Genomic DNA, 22,492 nt, shown 5'->3' with positions numbered 1-22,492 from the left:
TGAAATGCCAGAAACATGGGAAACAAGGTACAGTTGAAAACAAAAATAGCAAACTATTAACAATTGTTGAAATTAAGTGAGTTAGGTACATGGGAGTTTACTGAATAGTTCTCCTTGCTTTTATTTATATATGTAAACATTTTCCTATTAAAAAGTTTTATTTTAGTTTTACATTTGTTTTATTCCAGGTTTAACTAATGCGAATTTTACTCATTAGTAAGAGCAGATATTCAATTTTGTGAAGACTAAGATCTATACAGTACTTTAGTTGTCGCAAAAGAAATATTTTACAAAAATTTTATAGGATATCATAGACCTATTAATAAAATTTTGACATAAAATTATTGAGTCAATACAATAGCAAGTATATAAAATGTTTATAGTAGATAAAATTGTATTACTAGTAATATAGTAATTATGGGACAAGAATATAATAATTGTTTTTTATCAATTACAAGTCTGAGAAGATATATGAATATCATCTAGATATTATAACTTCTGTTAAATCAAAATCACGGGCCATCTCTTTACACAAATGTTCAAAATCACATTTTTCATAACAGACAAAACTGGAAAAAATCCAAATATTCAACGACTATTGAATGAAAAAACAAAATGTAGTATGTCCACATTATAGAATACTACTTAGCAATAAAAAGGAGCAAAGTACTGATATAAGCCACAACATGAATTAACCTCAAAAACATTATGTTAACTGAAAGAAGCCAGGCACATGATTCCATTTATATGAAATTTCTAAAAAGCACAAAAAAAACAAAACAAACAAACAAACAAAAAACAACCCAGATAGAAAGCATATCACTGGTTATTTCAGACTGAAGTTTAGTGTTGACTGACTGCACCTGTTCACAAGGGATTTGTTTAGCATGATGGAATTGTTCTGAAACTGAATTGTGGTGCTCATGTATATAACTACATAAATTTACTGAAACTCATCAAATTGTACACTTAACATGGGTTGATTTTATGATATGTAAATTACACCTCAAAAAAGCTATAAAACACAAAAAACAAATACTAGGCCATCTGCACTTCAGGGAACCTCAATTGTGATTGTTTGGCATACAGTTTCTGTTAAAAGCTTATGATATTTCAGAAGACTTGGATAAAGCACTGATTTTCAAAGTATTCCCAACCAGTGACGTCGGCATGACCTGGGAATCTGTTAGAAATGTATATTCTTAGGTCTCACCCCACCTAACTAAACCAGAAACACTGGGTACAGTTGGCTTGACTTGTTCTAACAAGCTTTCTGGGTGAATCTGATACTTACAACAGTTTAAGCACCACTGGACTAAGGAGTGTGCTATTTTACTACTTAAGATTTTCCAAATTTTATTGCTATCAAATCAAATCATCTCATAGCTGTTTATACCTGGACCAATGAACCTTGTTCATAGTCCTCACTGTCTTTATAGACAGGAACTGCCTCTACAAACAAACAAACAAACAAACAAAAACAACAACTACTAATATTATTTTGTTGGTGTTCAGTGAATGAAGGCTGATAATAGATACTGCTACATGAGAACTGGTACTTATTTTTTTTAATAAATAAAATGCCACTGAAGCAAGAGTCAGCAATTTTTTTCTGTAAATGCCAGATATTAACATTTTTTGGCTTTTCAGGTCATATAATCTAGGTTGAAACTGCCACTGTAGCACAGCCATAGACCATGTGTAAAAGAAGGGTGTTGACAGATTAGACCATGAAGTGCCAGTTTTGGCCTGTGGGTCATAATTTGCCAACCATGGACCAGGAATGGTTAGACAGTTATGGATCCAAATACTGAATTTACACTTCGACTGCAAATGGAAGGAAGAAAGGAAGGAAGGAAGGAAGGAAGGGAAGGAAGGAAGGAAGAAGGAGGGAGGGAGGAGGAGGGAGGAGGGAGGAAAGAATAGACATTACAACTATATTTCATGTATTCAGTAAGGTAGAAGAAAATATGAACATATCAAAAAGAGATAGACAATAAATAAAAGAACCCATTCAAACTTCTAGAGAAGAAAAATACAACAGCTGAAATAAAAACACATCGGATACACTGAAAAACTGATTAGACCCTGCTGGAAAAAAGACTAATGAACTCAAAGACAGGAGTAGAAATTACCCAAAACAGAAAAAGAAAGATAAAAAAAAAGTATTAGGTGAACTATGGGACAATTTCAAGTAGCCTAATATGCATGTAATTAAAATCTTAAAGGAGGAAAGAGAAAAAAGTACAAACAAAAAGTATTAAATGTTAATTTAAAATAATAGCTGAGAAATTTCCAAATTTGATGAAAAATAACATAAACACATAGATCGAAAACTTAATAAGTCTCAAGCACAAGAACAGCAGAATATTCTTGTTAAATGCACAAGAAACATTCACCAAGATAGACCATATTCTGATTAATAAAATAAATTTAAAGAATTGAAAGACACAGTATATTCTACGATAATAATGGAATTAAATTATATATTAATGTGAGATTGATAACAGAAAGAAAATTTCCAATCGTTTGAAAATTAAATCATACATTTCTAAACAATTCATAGCCCAAAGAGAAGTTTCAAGAGAAATGAGAGCATATTTAAAATACAACATATCGAAATTGCGGAACGCAGTGCTTAGAGGAAAATATATATTAAATACCTATATTAGAGGAAAAAGTCTTATTTCCCTCTTAAAAATATCAGGAAAATATCCAAATAAGAAGAAAACACTTCTAAATAACTGATAGGTCAAAGAAAAATACAAAACAAATTAGAAAATACTTGGAATTGAATGAAAGTGAAAACATATCAAAATTTGTGAGACGCATCTAAAATAGTACTTAAAATCTACAGTACTAGATGCTTATAATAGAAAAGAAGAAAATTCTTAAATCAATTATCTAAGCTTCTACATTATGAAACTTGAAAAGGCATAGCAAAATAAACGCAAACCATGTAGAAAGAAAGGAATAAGAGCAGAAAAATAATACAACGGGCAGAAATAAAGTTTAAATCAATAAAAATAAAAGCTTCTTTTAAAAACATATATAAAATTAATGGGTCTCTAGCTAGATAAAAAAACTAATGGGTCTCTAGCTAGATAAAAAAAAAAAGACACAGAATACAAATATCAGGAATGAAAGAAGAGAAATTCCTTTATATCCTACAAACATCAAAAGAACAAAAAGAGAATATTACAAACGACTTCCACAAAATGGACAAATTCTTTATATACAAACTACAAAAGCTCATTCAAGAAATTATAAATGATCTAAATAAATAATCTTATATCTATTAAATTAGTTATAGCTTAAAACATTTGAACAATTCTGGGCCCCAATGGCTTCATTGGTGAATTCTACCAATTCTACAAGGAATAAATAATAATTATATATAAACTTTTTGAAAACATAGAAGAGAAGCAAACATTTACCGACTCAATTTATGAGGCCTGCATTTCGCTGATACCAAAAGCAAACATAATCCCCCCAAAAATACAAATCAATATTCCTAATGAATATAGTGAAAAAATCTTTAAAAATCAGTAAACTGAATCCAATAATATATAAGAAGGAGGTTTATCCTGGGAATCCTACACTAGTTCAACATCAGAAAACAAATCAATATAACTTATAATATCAATAAACTAATTAAGACAAGCTATATAATCATTTCAGAAGGCCAAACAAACAAACCAACATCCTCAATCTAATAAAGGCATCTATGGAGACCCTAGAATGGATATTGTACTTAATGATGAAAGACTGAATACTTTCTCCCTAAAATCAGAAACAAGGCAAGGATGTCACATCTTATTGCTCTTATTGATATCATGTTGGAAGTCCTAACTAGTGCATTAAGTCAAGAAAAAATATGAAAGAAATATAGATAGAAAAGTTAAGAGACAGACTTCATGTACTCATAGCCAACATGATTGTCTATGCAGAAAATAATAAAGAATTTATAAAAAAAGCTACTGGAACTACTACTAGTAAATTTATCAGTGTCGAAGGATATAAGGTTGTATTAGGATTCTCAAGAGATCATAGTGATAATTTAAAAACAAAAATAAAAACAAAAAAATAACCTAAACCTCACTGATCACCAATGAATGTTGTAAGGGAACCAGCTCATTACTTCAAAAACTACTAAGCAAAGGGAAAGAATCAAGCTTTCATTACCTTTCCTGTGAAAACTCTGTCTCAAGATAAACAAATAGTCAAATAAGGGAAGTTCTCTTTATGGAAGTATTCTATCTACTAAATTAAAAAGCAATAATAAAAACAGAATTATCACCATTTTGCAGTCCCTTTTGAAATAAAAGCTATAAGCAAAGACTATCAACAGCTACTAACATCACAAAAAGAGAAACACAAGCATTATGTGCCTCCTGGTAGAAGTATTCAATACTACATATGACGTATTCTTGCAAAATTTTGAGCCTCAATCTTATCAAGCCTCTGTATCAAATCCAGGGTCAGAAAATAGGTTCAGTGAACCCATGAGGATGCAATCAGCAAAATCTAGAATCTGAGAAATTCTACGGGATAAAAAATTCAGTTTTTTCAACAATAAATTGGAAGAAAAATATAAGTATGAAACTATAGACTAAAAGAGACAACCAATCTATTTCAATGCCTGGAACTTATATGGATCCTGATTTTTTTTTTTTTTTATAGGATGAATGAAGAAATTTGAACACTAAGTATTTGTATTAGGGAATTACAGTTAATTTTAGATGTGATAATGGTACTATGATACTTATGTGTTAAAAGACACATACAGAATATTTAGGAATGGAAAATTATGAATAATATGTGTGCTTCAAAAGAATCACGTGGGAGGTAAAGAGAATGAGCGAAGTCGAGATGAAAAAAATGGCCATGATATGGTAAGTTATAGGTACATGGGGATTTCATTATACAATTCACTCAATTTTTGTATATGTTTGTTTTCAAAATTAAAACTTTTTCTTTAATCTGACTTTAGAAAAGACTTTAACAAAATCAGTTACACTTGCCTGCAAATGTTAGGTTTATTTTATGATTATCCCAAATGTATTTATATTTTCATATAAAGCTAAGGCGTTAAAAGAATGAGCTAGTGGTGTATTTTAAAAATCAGCAAGTCAATGAAAATTCTTCTTTATTTTGAGAAGAGAAACATTCCCATAATCTCACATCGAATGAAACACATAAAGAACAAACAGATTCTGCCTACTTTTAAGTAAGCATCTGGATTTGAGCATGATCTGGTGTTACGACAGATGACTCCTAGGTCACCTTTATGATTCCTTGTCTATTCGCCAAGAGTAAGGTAGGATTCAAACTCTGTCCATTTACTACTATGAGGCTGTCTGACCAAATTTACAATCTACATTTTAAAATCTCTAAAATATTCTGAAGTTCACCAAAAGATAAAAGTTGAATTTTAAAATTCTAGTCTTTTACCAGATATCTAAATGTTTTCCACAAATAAAAAAAGGAGCAAACTTTAAAAACAATTTAGAACTGCTTTAATAGTATTCAGACACTTACACAAAAGCAGATTTACATACCTTGCCTGGACTGTGAAGGTGCTACAGGAACTTCTTGGTTTGGCTCAAAAGGAAGTTCAGGTGTTAGGTTTTCAAACTGCTCTTTACTAATGAGATTTAGCTTCTTAAAGTTCTCAACTTCTTGCTGAAGTAGAATGGAGGAATCTAATTACTAAACTGGCTAACAGAGTAACCAACAGACAATAATTGATACCAACCTCAAAAAATGAGTTTTTAAAGCAGGGATTAATTGCAACAGAATAAAAAAAAAAAATGTTCTAATAAAGAATCTAGCATTCTACTCAATAACAATATTCAGAGTCTAAAAAAGCATAAAGAACCCTGAAATACTATGGATACTTTATAATTAAAATATAAATGCATACATTCTAATCAATTATTTGCTGAGAATTTACACACAAGCCCACTAGGGTTTAGGGAGGTTACTAAGTAACCTATGTTCCCTACCCTTAAGGAATTTATAAGTTAAGATAGAAAAAAAGACATGTACACATAAAAACTAGTCTTAGGCAGTATATGAAAAGTGACATTTAGTGTAAGAATTGAGGTCATCAGGGAGGCATCACAGAAGAGATGGGGCAAAAGCAGCTCTTGAAGAGTGAGAATTTAGAAAAAGAGAAAAGCATTCTAAATTAGGTAATGTGAGCAAAGATGAGAAGCTTGGAATAAGCAATCATTTATTAGAAAATAGTCCAGTGAATGAGAAAATTCGTGTAGAACCAATGGCAAAAAGACCTGATAAGTGGGAGAAAGCTACTAGACCTTTGATACCAGGCCAATAAGTTTCCACTTTATTTTGTAGTAATGGGAAAGGTGATAAAAGATAAATCTAGATGGCCCCGGAGGTTCAATCCCACACCCCTTTTATAAGGTTAGCAGCAAGGAGCCTCAGTAGGTCTGAGTTGTTAGCTCCAAGGAAGAATCTCTGCCTGTGGGGCTCCTGAAGCTTCCCTTTTCTAGCCACTGCTACATGGTCACTGAGATGTCCCCTGCTCTGACCTACATACATATAGAGCATTAGAGAGGGGGAGGCCATTCTCTACTGGAAGGCCATTTGGCCAGGGTTTGTGGAGACCATCCATGCTCAGCCTAAGCTGTGGGATAAAAAAAATAGTGAAGGAGGGACTGCTTGCACTCTACTACTTCTTGTAAGTTTTCCTCAGTGACCCTATATCCCATCTAGACTCAATGAGAATGGCCTTACATCCAAAGAGAGTTGAAAGAGGTTAAAAACAACAACAAACAAACAAACAACAACAACAAAACACACATAACAAGTAGTTATCAGGTGAACCGAAGTAAATATCATAATAAAATAGTAGTACCTTGCTCTTAATAGCTAATCAATCTTTTCCTTTAGTCTTCAATCATAGTTACTTATCAGCTCACACCATTATTAGATCCTGTTAGCCTTTAAACTAGGAGCTATCTTCTTTTCATGAAAATGCCTTAAATGATTACTTCAGCTCTTACCCGTTTACCGAAATTGCTTTCCCAAAAGTCTTCAATAAGCTCTTCAAGCTAATTCAGTCATTACTCCTCACTGTCCCTTATCTTGCTACAGAGTTTGCTATTAGCAACTCCCACTTCAATAAACATTTATTGTATGTTTATCATATGCCAGAGATGAATAACACAGTTTTACCCTGATGGGAACACAAATGGTATGTTTGTTTTCAACTTTTAAAACTATTTTTTAAATATATCACACATACATATACATACACACACTAGAGACATACATAAATCTTAAGTATACATTTCAATGAGTAGTCGAAATTGAACAGTCATGTGTAACCACCATTCAGGTAAAGATATTACCAGCACCCTAGAAGTATACCTCATGCCCCTTCCAATCATTGCCCTCCCTCGCTCCCTAAATATAAGTGATATTCTGACTTCAATGCTATAGATTCATTTTGCCTGTTTTTGAAGTCTATAAAAATGGAATCATGATGAGTGGCTTCTTTTATGTAAAATTATCTTTATGAGATTCATCTATAATTTGTAGCTCTATAGAAGACGTCAGCAAACGACAGCCCCCAAAGGTCAAAGTCTGTTTTTGTGAATACTTTTACTGGAACACTACCACACGCATTTGTCTACATATTGCATATGGCTATTCAACTGCTACAGCTACAGGCTGGAGCAGTTGCCACAGACAATAGTAGTATGACCAACAAAACCTATTTACCATGTAGCTCTCTTTACAGAAAATGTTTGCCCATTCCTGCTCTATGGTATTCTATTGCATAAGCGGTTCCCAAACTTTTTGGCACCAGGCACTGGTGCTCTTACGGGGCTGAAGCAGTGATGCTAGCACTGTGGAGCGACCACAAGTACAGATGAAATTCCACTTGCTGGCCCGCTGCTCACCTCCTGCTGTGTGGCCTGGCTCCTAACAGGCCACAGACCAGTACTGGTCCACGGCCTGGGGGTTTGGGGCCTCTGTGATTGAACCACAAATTTTAAAATTCTATTCTTGTTGATGAGCATTCAGTTCCTTTCCAGATTACAGCTATTACAAATAATGTTGCTATATGTTTTTTAAAAAGTTCTTTTGGTGAACAGAAACACACATTTTTATTATGTACTAGGAGTGGAATTGCCGAATCAGGTGGTATGTTTCAGCTTCAGTAGAAAATGCCAAATGGTTTTTCATGGTTGTACGGACTTACATTCCCATTACCTATAAAGTTCCTGTTGCTCTACATTGTCATCAGCACTTGATATTGTCAGTTTTTAAAATTTTGGCCATTCTGAAAAGGACCAAACTATGGATAAACACAACTTGGATGGACCTCAAGGGCATTTTTAAAATGATTTTAAATGATTAAAAAATTCTCATGCTATTATTCCATTAATATAACATTCTGAAAATGACAAAATTATAGAGATTAGTGGTTACCAAAGGTTAAAGATAAGGAAGGGGAGGCTGGTGGGTGTGAATCTAACAGCAGGAGGGAAGATCTTTGTGGTGATAAAACAGTCCCATTTCCTGACTGTGATGGTAGTTACATGAATCTACAGATGTGATAAAATGACATAGAACTATACGTGTACATTTGTGATGGGAAATGTCAATTTCCTGGTTTTTAATGCCATGCGTTGCTTTAGTTAAATAAGTTATAAGCTTTGGGTGACCTTGGACCTCTCTGTACTATTTTCCCAACTTCCTATGAATCTGTAATTATCTTAAAAATTCAAAAATTTAAGATATGCAGCCACTCTTGTAGGTATGCATATGTGTTATATCATTGTTTTTAATTTGGATCTCTCTGATTACTAATAATGCTGAAAATCTTTAATATATTTATTTGGAAAGTTTTTTTTATTTGTGAGGTGACTATTCTATTACTCACTTTTCTATTGAGTTGTCTTTCTCTTATTGATCTTTAAGATATTCTACTCTGTAACTGGCCTTTTCAATCTCTCATTGTATCTTTTGGTGAAAGGAAATTCTTTCTAATGTAGTACACTTTATCCATCAGTTTCTTTCTTCATTGTGTTATTTCCTGTTTAATAATCTTTCCCCAATCAAAGATCATGGAGATAGTACCTTATCTTCTAGAAGTTTTATTATTTAGCCTTTCATATTTAGAACTACAATACATCTAGAACTGAGTTTTTTTGTAAGGTATGAGGTAAGGATCAACGAATACTTGAAAAGAATGTGCATTCTCCAGATGCTGGATGGAGAACAAAATGTCCCTTTTTACCTTGAATAAAATATGAATCTCTATCACTGACATGGAAACATGTTTATAGTATATACAGAAAACTAATACACTTTAATAATATCTTTCAAAAGTATACATTTATCTGAAATTCATATTGGCAAGAATAGAAAAGGTAGTTGGAGCAGCATTGGTTTCCTCTCGGTTAAATTTCCTGAAAGAACCTGTGGTGTGTCAGCTTCCTCCCCTCCTATCCATGCCAATATGCAATACAGTCTGAATGGGAGGTACAACGGGGTGAACAGTTAGGAAAATATGGTTTTTTAAAGATAAGTATGACCTTAGAAAAAGTAACAAACCAGTAACGAGAAAAATTAAAGACAGTTGAGACAGAGTATGCCCCTTTATGAATCATGATCTCAAAAATCACTTATTTTCTTGTCTTCAAGTGAAACTATATAACTACAAATATTTTTTCTCTTAATAACCACTAGTGAACATTCCTGTCTCTTTTGTTCCCTCTCTTCTGTTCTTCCATACCTTAAAAGGTTGATCATTTTCTCTTTCAGCTCTTCCTTCTGAAATGAACTCTCTACACTCCACCATTTCTGTATCTCTTAAAATCCACTCTTCTGTATTTAGAGAGAGGATAAAGGACATTTTACATGAATAGATATACCATTAACCTAACATTTCCAAATCTGACCTCAATATCATTCCCTCCCAACACTTCTTTATGTTCCTATTTCTATCTCAATGATACTAGGAATTGTTCCTTTAAAATCTCTTCCAAACTTTGGCATTTCTTCATTCTCACAAATTTGTGTCACACCGGTACTAGGAATTGTTCCTTTAAAATGTCTTCCCAATTTTGGCACTTTTTCATCCTCACAAAAGTGTGGTCCATAATCCATTGTTAATAAATGTTTGTTGAAAGAAATAAATGCTAACCCTTTGGTTCAGTATTTCATTTTACCTTTGGGTTATTAGGAGTTAACTTCTGCGCTTTCCTACCCTGACCTAGGCTAATGCTTCTGTTATGTTAAATCTTATTAAACCATATTTTGGTCATACTATTTTTCTTTATAACAAAAGCAATTAATTACTCCATATTCTAAATGCCTAGATAGCTTTCAGGACACTTTACAAGCTGATCCCACCCCATCTACTCAACATCTTCTATTTCAGTGGAGTACGATAGTGGTGACACTAAACTTACAGTAATTTGATTATACTTGTTCAGCAATAACAGTAACTCTTAAAAAATGTGTCAGCAATGCAACTGCCATTCTACTCAGAACATATGCACTGACAAAACTGAGCCCTAAAATGTTAACTCACATAAAGAAAAACCTAACAAACATATGTACATATTTTAATAATGGCCTGACCATTGAAAAATAGTGTTGAAACAAGTCTAGTTTCACCAAATCTTTAAGGATCTAATTTTATAATTAAGGGGTTTTATTTATTTATTTTTTTAAAGATGAAAACCATAGAGAAACACTGACTAAAAGCTGATTTTAAAAAATCAGACTCTAAGGAGAAAGACGATCGTGAACAGGAAGAGCCACTAAAGTTAGAATTTTCAAATATTTGCTCAAGTGCTTCAAGCAGTGAAACACTTGAAAATTTTATAAATGTGATCCTGCTACATCACTATAAATTTACATGTGCATAAAAGATGTGTGGCTATGCTTAAAACCATACATGTATTTTACAGGTGGTTTAAGGGGAGTTTTAAGATATTTTGGCCATATTGAATTTTCAACTTAAAAGGGCTCTAGAATCAATTCCCAAATCATATTTAACTCTACAGTATTAGAGAATTCACATAAATAGGTCTTATTAGATCGATCAAAGCTGAGCAACTTTCTTTGCTCAAGAGACAATATAAAAAAATTACAAACTGTCTTATTTTTCATAAAGTATACCTTGATCAGGATATTAATAAGTACATCTGTGTTATACAATTCTATCAATAAAGGAATAAGCTAAAATTTATAAAATACATAAATTGCATTATAATAGCTAATTGTAATACTAACTTTGAAGGAGTTATAATACTAACTTTAATACTAACTTTGTAATACTAACTTTAATACTAACTTTGTAATACTAACTTTAATACTAACTTATAATACTAACTTTAATACTAACTTTGTAATACTAACTTTAGAAATTGATTGGTTCATTTATTAACTTATAAGTAGCTTTAATATTAAATTCTTGGTCAGTTGTCAATCCACTTTCTGTGAAACACAAGATTTTCATCAGCCACTATTCTTAATCACAAGTCTTTAACGTTTAAGAGATAACCCACTCACTCACAGCTACCTTCTATTCTTACTTCTCTTTTCTCTATTTTCCCCCTTCAAAAATCACACCAACTGGCTAACTTTCCTAGCTGGACCGTCTACTCCCTATTTTGATTTTATACATGTTTCCAAATATATCCCCTCAAAACAAGGCAAATGTCTCACATGCATCAAGGAGTAGAAATTTTAAGAGAAGTTATAATGGGGCAAATTTTTCCAAACATTGTCTTAGCAGTGGTAAAGGGAAAAACACTGTCATACAAACCTAAGCAAAAAAATCAGGCAGATTCCCAAGAAAAGGATGAGAAAGGAGTCAGCTGTTTAGGGCTGACTATAGCACATTCTTTAAACCGTATATACAAAAGAGGTTCCTAGTCCCAGCTCAACAGCTAGGGGGAACATAAAAGATCTTGGCCTTCTAAACTCCATAAAAGCGCAAAGTTTTTATTTTCCTCAAACTGTACACAAGTGCCTATCACTATGTTTGGCACTCCATAGGTATTCAAATATCGGTTGAATGAATGAATGAACAGGATAGAAACTGAAGTCAAAAAGAATGTGTTCCAATGGAAGTTATTTTTTTGTGTCATTTTTTTGGTCAGGAGTACTGAGCGGATCCTCGAGTGAATATTTTGTTATCTGTAACAGAGCATATTCATAATTTGGGGTCTAGTTCAAGCACAGCACTTCTCTAGGATGCCTCCCTTGATTACGCCAAACTGAAACTCTCAAATCTCTTCTTTCAACCAGCTATTTTTAAATAATTTTGATATATTGTGAAATATCTTGTATAAAATATATGTGTCTAATCTGAAAATTAACACAGTGAACACCACTTGTTACCTCCATCCGGGTTACTAGAACACTGCACATACCTTAGAAGCCCCTTGCTTGCCACTGTTCAGTCACACCCTACTCCTTCTCTCCAGAAATATCATTATATTGACTTTAGTGAGGATCATTTCCTAACTGTTCCATCATAAAATTAAAAAAGTCTGACAATATTAAACCTTCGTAGAGAATGGTGCAACAGGACCTCACATGCCACTGTTAGTGATAAATTAAATTGTATATGTGTTTAAACACACATGTAGAAATGGAACTGATTTCCTAGGATGCATAAATGGTCAAATTTATTTAACTGTTTTAAATAACTGTAAAAATTTAATCTGTGGAGTACAGTACTGCGAGTCCTTGGCTGAAGGCTAAGCTACATACATGGAGGACAAAACTTCCTGAGACATACCCAAAAGTGGCTGCTGAAGAAATAAACTAAAAGTCCAACAGTGTTGGGAGACAGTGAACATACAGACCCAGAAGAGAATACAAACCCCTTTTTAACCACTCATTAACACCCTGATATACTTTAAAAATTAGGCCATGCTATAGAATAAAGCCCTCGCCCTCTAGTAAGACCCACTTTAGATTCCCTAGCAGAGCCTAACACAAAACCTGACAGGATGCTGAAAGAGACAGAGTTTGAAAGTTAAGTTCTGTCAAGTTAGAGAGGCTTTCTACAGATCTGACCAAAGAGTAAAACCAAGCCCACACAATTCCAAATTGTACAGCCAATAAATAAAAAAGAAAGAAAAAGAAAGACATTCCTCAGAAGAAAATGACATAATCTATAATCTCTACAGTATAATAGGTACAATGCCTGGTAAAAAAAAAAAATAGATATTAGATGTGAAAAGAAGCAGAAAAATATAACTCGTAGTCAAGAAAAAAGGCAGTCAATAGAAACTGTCTTCTAGATGTCTCAAATGACGAATTTTAACACAGGGACTTTAAAACAACTGTTATATGTTTATGTTTGATGAACCTAAAGAAAAATATGGCCTTAATAAATGGATAGGGAATCTCAGCAGAAAAAAGTAATCTACAAATAATCCTGAAATTGTAGAACTAAAAAGAGTGGAGATTGTAGACAAAAGTTAGTAAAATTGAAGATAGATCTGTAGACATAATATAACCTATAAAACGGAGAGAAGGAAAGAAAACAGAAAAAAAACCTCAGGAGTCTGTGAAACTATCAAATGGTGCAACTAAATTCTAAAAATTAAAAAAATGAGTAAGAAATAACAGGAAGAAATAATAGCTGAAATTTTCCCAATTTTGAAGAAAAACATCAAACTATTGGTCCAGGAATTATAGCCAACTCTAAAAAAAATAAATTAAAAGAAATTGAGGCACATCGTAGTTAAACTGCTGAAAATCAAGGGTGTAGTAGAAAACTCGAAAGCAACCAGAGTGGGGATAAAGACTTATTACATACAAGGGAACAACAATACAAATAATGTTTGACTTCTCATTAGAAAAGTAAAGGCCAGAAGACGATAGAATATCATCTTTAAGATGCCAAAAGGAAAAAATGAAAATCCAGATTCTATACAGTGAAGATACCATTCAAAAATTAAAGTGAAATAAAGACATTAGCAGGAAAACCAAAGCTGAGATGACTTGCTGTCAGCAGACCTGCAGTACAAGAAATGCGAAACAATGCTCTACAGGCTGAGAGGAAAATTATGTCAGACACTTACAGAACAGAAATAAAAAGGGTAAATATAAAAGACTGCTTTTTTCTTTTCACAATTTACTTAGAAGACAACTGTTAGTTTAAAGCAAAATAACATTTTCAGATAGCATTTATAATATATGTGAAAGGACATGATAACAACAGCAGAGGACAATAGCACAAAAGTAGTGGAATTATATTTTTCTAATTGCAAATTATGTATTTGTAAACCAAAAAGTATTAAATGCCAAGTGAGACATGAAAAGTGATGCGTAGTACCATAATGGCTCTGCATAGATTTTGAAATGTTAAGGAGCATATTATTAGCTGTAGAGTAACCACTTAAAAAAATGTTTACATGAGCATAAATAAGAAGCCAAAGGAGGAAATAAAACAATATTATAAAATATTTGATTAGCTCAAAGAGGTCACAAGAGTAAAAACATTAAAACTTAATCAGACCTAATTATCCAATGCCTACAAGTAACCCTTTTGTTCCTTCTCGCACTTGCACAGTATTTTAGTTTTCAAACATCTTTACTCTATGAGGTAGAGAAGACGAGAATGATCCCCATCTGAGGTTCAGAGGTTAGTTTTTGGTCCAGAATTGCACTTAGTGGAACTTGCACATAAGTTGACTCCTGGTCAGGAACAGGCCCCAGCTTTGCTGGAGAGGTTCTCAGTTTGGTGTTCTTCTCCAATGAGAAGAGCAACAGCTCAAGTGGTGGCAATAAGGGAAAATTTAGGGTACTTTCCTCTTGCCAAGTCAGTATGATGCTAGTGTCTCTGACTGCCAGGTGATGATGTAGCATCTCCTGGTAAATCTGTATACCATTTCCAGCTATATACCAAAGACTTCACAAAAATAAAGCTCTTCTGACCATCTGCAACAATTACAGATAAAGGCCTGGCTGCATTTGTAAGGGGACTGCAGCAGGACACAGTGAAGTAGTCAAAAAAATCAGAGTGAATAACAGCAACAGGTCTCCCAAGGGTCCAGGCTCCACAAATTTCAGATCATCATCTGGGTCAAAGCAGGAAAGAGAACCCATCTGCAGTGTAGCTTCTCAACAATGTGCCTGCAGATGGTTTGGATGATCTAGCAATTGGAAATGTTTTCTAATACAACAAAAAACAGTAAATCCAAGAACTCTGAGAATTGACACTTAGACCACAGGAGATAACTTCACATAATACTCCAAAAAGTACTGGACGAAGGGTGCATATGCACAATCGCAAATGCTGTGAACCTAAAGATGAGATTGACTGACTGACCAATGTGATGATTCGGAAGCTTCCAATGTGAAGGTTTTCCCTGAAATGCTGAAAACAAAAGTATGAGCATATTTGGGTTTCCACACGAGCAACTTGGACATATCAGACGATACAATGACTGAGGAACTGGTTGTTTTGTGTTGTGTATTTCAAAACTCTTAATTCTTCCTCCTAATACCTTACTCTGACTTTCTCAGATTACTTTTTTTCTCATGGGCAACATGAGGTCCCAAGTCAGCTGAGGAAATGGTTTCTCTCCCTTGTCCTGCAGATTCAAACTAAAATCTCTACTTAGGGAGAGATAGCAGGAGAGACAGCCTGGGCAATTCCTGAGCCTCACGAGCCCAGAAGCTAGCTCACAGTATGAGTAGCAGACTGGGGCCCACCACTCTGGGATGGAAGTCCTACCTTTATGTCTTTTGTTAATAAAGCCTTCAACGCTACAAGCTGACATCACCATCCCAAAGAGACCACTGCACAAGAAGACAAATACTTGGATGCAAAAAAACCCAAAAAACAAAAACCAAAGACAGGCTCAACTTTCCATGACTTTAGCCCAAAGAGCAACAATGCTGCAGCTCTGATAAGTCAGCCAGCTTTGGCTTCCCTCTTCCCTCACACATCCCCGTTCAAGCTAGACTGTTTTTAGCATCATTATGCAATCGGCCGTAAAGAAGAATGAATTAAACATACGTGTGCAACGACTATTAGAAACTGTTCGTATTAGAATCCCTGTGTATCCTACTCCCGCCCTCAAAAAACTATCCCAAACCTAACTCATGTGATAATTAGTCCTGACTTGTCTTTACATTACCTTCTATGTATGTATATGCTTCTGAAAAAATACATGTTTGACTTGACCTGTTATTGAGCTTTATGGAATCAAACTTTGGTAACCTTAAGTTATTGCACTCAGCATTGTTTTCTAGATTCATTGATAAAGATGTGTATAGTTGTCCTTCATTTTCACTGTAATATAGCATCACTTTACTATACCACAACATACCAGTCAATGGCTGGTGGACATTTTGAAACCACAACATATCAGTCAATGGCTGATGGACATTTTGAAACCACAACATATCAGGCAATGGCTGATGGACATTTTGATTATTTCCAATTTGTAAATATAATGAACAAGCCTGCTATACTGTCATATATTATTCCTGATGAACACTTCTAAGTACTTCGAGGGCAGTACAGTCCAATAGGCATAATGAAACGCAAGTAACTGAAAAATTTCTAGTAGCTACACTAAAAAAGGTAAAAAAATATTTTTACTTTAACCGAATACTTCAATATGCAATAATGATAAAAATCATTGAAATATTTTACATTCTTTTTTCTAAGTCTTAAAAATCCAATATTGTACATTAGAGCACATCTCATTTTAGACTAGCCACATTTTGAGGATTTGATAACCACACGTGGTTAACAGCTACCATATTTGAACAATGCAACTCAAGAGCATATTCCTGAGGTGGTGAGCACAAGGCATGGTTTCACAATTTTTGTTCTCACATGGATTAATGGAGTTCTCCTTCCAAACACTCCCATACACGTCTGTCTGATGTTTTAACTTTGCTAATGTGGGTTTCATGAAACACTTCATTGAAACTTTAATTTGTATCTCCTTGAATAAGGTTGAAACCTTTTCACGATTTCAATCACTTGGATTTCTGCTTTTGTGAAATGCTTGTTCATTGTTTTATCTATTTTTTTACTGAATCTGGTATTGATTTGTACTTCTCTACACATTAGTTTTATAATACATATCAAACCAAGAATGGAACCACCTTTTTATCACCTTGTAGGCTACCTATGTACTCTTTTTGATATTTAATGAAAAACCTTTATGGCAAATATTTTGATCTTGTCCTTAAAGATTTTGCTTTTTATCTCCACTTAGGAAACCTTTCCCTACTCTAAGATCATGAAGATCTTTTTCCCATTTCCCATTTGCCCCAAGAAAACTCGCTGGCAGCACTTATAGCTGCAGTGTTTACCCCAAGTTAACTCATGGATTACAGTCCTGACCTTACCCCCAAAGTTTACCATACAACTCCCATTGTTGTCAGAGAATTATATCAACACAGGACTGATGCAGTCGGGACAGCTTGTTTGAACAGAAAACAGATGCCAAATGATCTGAGAAAAAAGGAAGGATTGCAATGGGAATGACTGCAGCCAGATTCTGTGGTGAACCTATGGCACTGAAATGGTGTCACAAGGAGGAGGTGACAATGTTGTCAACATTCCACAATGATACTGTGATTAAAGGAGACAACAGAAATGGGAAGAAAACGAAGAAGTCATGTGTCGTTGTGGACTATGAGGAGAATATGGAGCAGTGGACTCAGCTGATCACATACTCCTCATCCGACTGAGCGCAAAAGGCGCAAACTTTGGTGTAAGAAATTCTTTTGTCACCCTCTAAACATTACAGTGCTGAACTCTTACATCCTGTTCCAAAAGGACAGTCCTGAGCACATGATCAGTCATGTAAACTGACATTGACTGAAAGGATGCTGGAAAAGCATCGCAAGCCAGGGTAGCAATGTCTTCGAGGTCGTCCGTGCTCTAGTGATGCCACATCCTTTTTGCCTGTCTGGAAGTCATTTCCTCAAGAGCATACCACCAAGATCAGGGAAGCAGAGTTCAACTGGTCACTGCAGTTTGCAGCTCACACAGCGACAAGAATGGCAAGATACAGAGAGAAACGCAACATTTTTGGGTGGAACGTGATGTTCCACTTTGTGTTGTTCCATGCTTTGAAATTTACCACAGGAAAAATATTATTAAATACTGATCGCCATATACATTCCTGTTACCTTAGGATCAGAGACAAGATCTGTTTAGAAAGAACTCCAAGGTTGTTATTTCTTAATAGCTTTATGCTTTTGTCCTCCACTGGAATAGATTGGAATGACACTATAAAGCAGAAGTCTATAATTTCATTTTTTTCGCCACACAATTTTTCAAGTACCATATATTAAAATTCAGATCTTCTCTTTGATCGGTAACCACATCTGTCATTTACCAAGCATGCATATATGCATACAACTGTCTATGGATTTATTCCATTTCTATGGTTTATCTTATAGCTTCCATCTACTAAAAAAAAGCTGCTGTGCCTTTAGTTTCTTATCTCTTACATTTCCACATATATTTTAGAAATCAGCCTATTAAATTCCTAGAAAGAATCTGTTGAAATATGTATTGGTTTTAATTGACTTTTGAATCTCTTTGGAGAAAATTACCCTTAACCACAACAGAGCTTTCAAACATGAATTCTGGTATTCCTCCCCCTATTTATGTCTTCATGAACACCTCAGTTACTATAACACATTCCTTAAAAGTCTGCTGTACCCTTTGAAAGGTCTATTCTGTGGTAGGCAGAAGGGCCCCTCAAAGATGTTCAGATCCTAATCCCTGCAATTTGTGATTATGCAAAATACATGCCACAAAGGGATTTGCAGATTTAAGATTTCTAATAAGTGACCTTTAGATAGGGATCTTACCGTAGATTATGTAGGCAACTTTCTCCAACCACAGCAGAAGCAAATGTCAGAGAGACGCAAAGTAGGCTCTTCTACCAGTTGCTGATGATCTAAAGGCTGTAATTTGACCAAGAGTGTAGGTGGCCTAAAAGAGTTAAGAGGCTACAGACAGCCAAAAAGGAAATGAGGGACCTCAACTCTACCCAAAGCTACAAAGATCTGAATTCTACAAACAATCTGAATGAATTTGTGATTTGCACATAAAACATACAAATAAGAGCCCAGGCAGGAGGGCCTGGATTAGAAAAACCAGCTGAGTTTCTCTGGACTTCTGATCTACAAGATAATAAATTCATGTTGTTCGAAGCTGCCAGATTTGTAATTTCTTTTGGCAGCCATATAAAATATAGATTTTTAAGAAAATGAAATCTTAAAAGTTAATATTCCAACTGCTGTTGTGTAGAAATTCTCTGGATTAAAAAAAAAACAATTAACTAAAACACTCGTTAAGCACTTACCAGTTCTAATCACTCACCCATATTCCTTTCTAGCCCTTATCCTTTTGTTTGCCTTGCAGGTCGATAATACCCAACACGTTTGATAGATTTGACAGTGAGCATTATCTTATTCTGATTAGAAGAGATTAGTTTCAACATTTCGCCACTCAGAAAGACCTGTTTGTTTTATACGGGGTTTTGCAGAAACCCTTTATGAAGCTATTCTTTTATTCTTGTTGCTAAAAAAGATCTCATTTATGCATGTTGACTTTATCGAATGCACTTTCTGTATTTATTAAAGCGATCGCAATCTTTTCTTCAATCTATCTGTTCATGAGAATTGTATTGACTGATTTTTTCTAATGTGGAATCAACTTGATTACTGAAATAAAAAAAAACAGTACTGATCTGGTGTGCTAAAAGATTGTTTCAGAATATTTATACCAAGATTTCCTGTAATGCTTCTCATTTATACTCTTGTGAATTCCTCATTCCCTTATCAATATTGTTATGCTCTTCTCATAAAATTAGTGAAGTAGTCCCTTTTTTTTACCCACTCATTCAACAAATGAATCCTTACTATTAGCTCTATTGACTGAAAATAGTTGGGCATGGCTGGAATTATTTCAATTTTAGAAGAATTTGCTAATAAAGCCAGTTATCTTCAATTTTGAATATTTTAAAAAATGGTTGAGTAACTTATTTTCTTTTCCATATATAAAAATATGTGTAATATATATTTTTCTAAAAAATTTTCCCATGGAAATGTTCAAATTATTGGGCTAAAATATCTTTTAAAATGTCTTCATGATCAGTAATTACATCCCATTTTCATTGCAGGTGTATTATGTATACTTTCTCTTTTTGTCCTGTTTTATTATTTTCAAAGCGTTAATAGCACTATAATTGAAATGAAAAAAAAAACATTGAATTGTACACTGTAAATGCAGGCAACTAGTTGTCTATTATATTTCATTAAAGACGGAAAAAAAGAATTAAGAATTGGTAGAAAGGATTCTCTATTAGATCTAGTTAATTATACTATTTATTATTTCCTGTCATATTTTATGGGTTTATTTTGCTAATTCTTTTTATAACTTCTTGAGACATTTCTAACTTGTAGTTCTTGAAAGCTACAGCAGGTTCTATTATTATTTACAGCCTGAATTCCCTATGTTATAGGACTATGCATATCCACACACTGTAAATTACCTTTCATGCCTTTTGAGGATATACATCCCCAGCCAACAGGCACAGCCATGTGATTTGCTTTAGCCAATGGAATGTGAGCAAATGTACATAAACATCACCTTTGAATACAACTGTACACTTCAGTTCTGTCTTGTTTATTCCCCCTGCTATGTGAATGAATGAACCAATGCTGCATAGGGGCTGCTCCTTCAGCATGAATCGCAAAATGGGAAGAAACTTAGAGCAGGAACACACATACAGAGTGCTACAACAGCCAACTCACAACCACTGTCAAGCAACGTGAGAAATTTTTACTTTAAGCTTTTGATATTTGGGGGGAGAATTTTTAAACAGCAAAAGTAATATTGGGGATAGACCTTAAATTCAAGCATTTTTCCTAACAGATTTGCATTTATGCCTATCTTTTTTAAGTACACCTTTTCAATTCAGTTATTAGATTTTCTAATTCCCATTAAGACTATGACTTCTACTTTAATGAGTTATTTAAAATATGTCTCAAAACATACTAGGTTTTAGTATTCTGCTTTTTAACTTTTATTAAACACTAATTCTACTAATGTGTTTTATGTAATATCAGTGCTTTAAAATTTGCTTTATAAACCACTGTAGGTAAAAGTACTATAGATATGCTCAAAAAGAATATGCAATCTGTAGTTGTTAGGTACCAAGCTGTATCTCAAATTATTCTAATTTTTTATTGTTTACTTAGGGAGTAAATTAAGTCACCAATTACAATTAGATTTGTTCTATCAATTTTTGTTTCATATATTTGAACATTTGATATTAAGTACATCAAATTTTAAGGTATACTTTTTGATGGAGTTCTTTACTCAATTACAAAAGGACAATTTTTAACACTAGGAACGCTTTTTTGTGTTTAAGTCACTTTGTAAGTCTCTCTGATATTAATATACACACAACAACTTTTTTTGGTTACTTTATTTGGTAAATAGCTCAGTCTTGTATAATTTTTACTTCTAATTGGGAAAAAAAATTGCATAACAAAATTCGCCATCTTAACCATCTTTAAGTGTACAGTTCTATAACGCTGAATATATTTATTGTGTAATAGATATCCCAAAATTTTTTATTCAGAAAAACAAACTCTATACCCATTAAACAGCAGCCATTTCCTCTTCCCACCATCAACCACCACTCTACTTTGTGTCTATGAACTTGACTACTTTAGTACCTCATATAGGTGGAATCATACCATATGTTACTTCCTTATTTCATTTAACATGTCCTCAAAGACCACCGATGTTGTGGCATGTGACAGATTTTCTTCCTAAGGTTGAATAATATCTCATTGGATGTATACAACATGTTTTGTTTATCCATTCATCTGATGAACATCTGGGCTGTTTCCACTTTTCTGGCTATCATGAATACTGCTGCTATAAACACTGATGTGTAAATATCTCTTTAGTTTTTTGAGAAATGCTCATTGTTTTCCATAGTAGCTATATCATTTTCTGTTGCCACCAACACTATGTTCAACAGTACCAATTTCTCCACATCCTCTCCAACAACTGTTATTTTCTGGATTTTGCTTTTTATTTTGAAAGTAGTCTTCCTAATGAGATACAATGTATTTCATTGTAATTTCGATTTACATTTGGAACTCGAGCATCTGTGATTTTGGGAATCTGCGGGTCCTGGAACCAATCCCCTGCAGACAGTGAGGGACAACTATAGTTAACTCATACACAGATTTTCAATTGCACATAGTCATAAAAGTGGTATCTTATTGTGATTTTGATTTTTCATTGAGTTATTTATCTTTTTTATTATTAAATAAGAGTGCTTTATATATTATAAATACCAGTCTCATTAAATATATAATTTGCAAATATTTCTCCTAACCTGTTGTCTTAAATATATTACTTTTAACGTATTTACAGCCAAATTCAGCTCCCATATTATCCTATACACCG

General features: G+C 33.7%; 1 protein-coding gene across 6 annotated transcripts in view; it reads right to left on the bottom strand.

Moving 5' to 3' along the window:
- Positions 1-22,492, bottom strand: part of LARP1B (La ribonucleoprotein 1B) — a 78,856-nt gene that overhangs the window by 18,305 nt on the left and 38,059 nt on the right. For 4 of the 6 annotated variants that reach the window (XR_005656548.1, XM_039879601.1, XM_039879598.1 and 1 more), the window contains exon 12: positions 5,562-5,685. The exons of the other annotated variants lie outside the window; for them this stretch is intronic. Coding sequence is in view for 3 of the 4 variants with exons in the window: in XM_039879601.1 (XP_039735535.1) it covers positions 5,562-5,685 (124 nt within the window). In the remaining variant the exon portion in view is untranslated. The remainder of the gene's footprint in view (positions 1-5,561; positions 5,686-22,492) is intronic. 6 annotated transcript variants of the gene reach the window in all.

This window comes from Pteropus medius, unplaced genomic scaffold, assembly GCF_902729225.1.
Source record: "Pteropus medius unplaced genomic scaffold, Ma_sr-lr_union100, whole genome shotgun sequence".
Classification (NCBI taxonomy): Eukaryota; Metazoa; Chordata; class Mammalia; order Chiroptera; family Pteropodidae; genus Pteropus; species Pteropus medius.
Note: the sequence above shows the minus strand (reverse complement) of the source record. Positions and strands in the feature narration are given on the sequence as shown.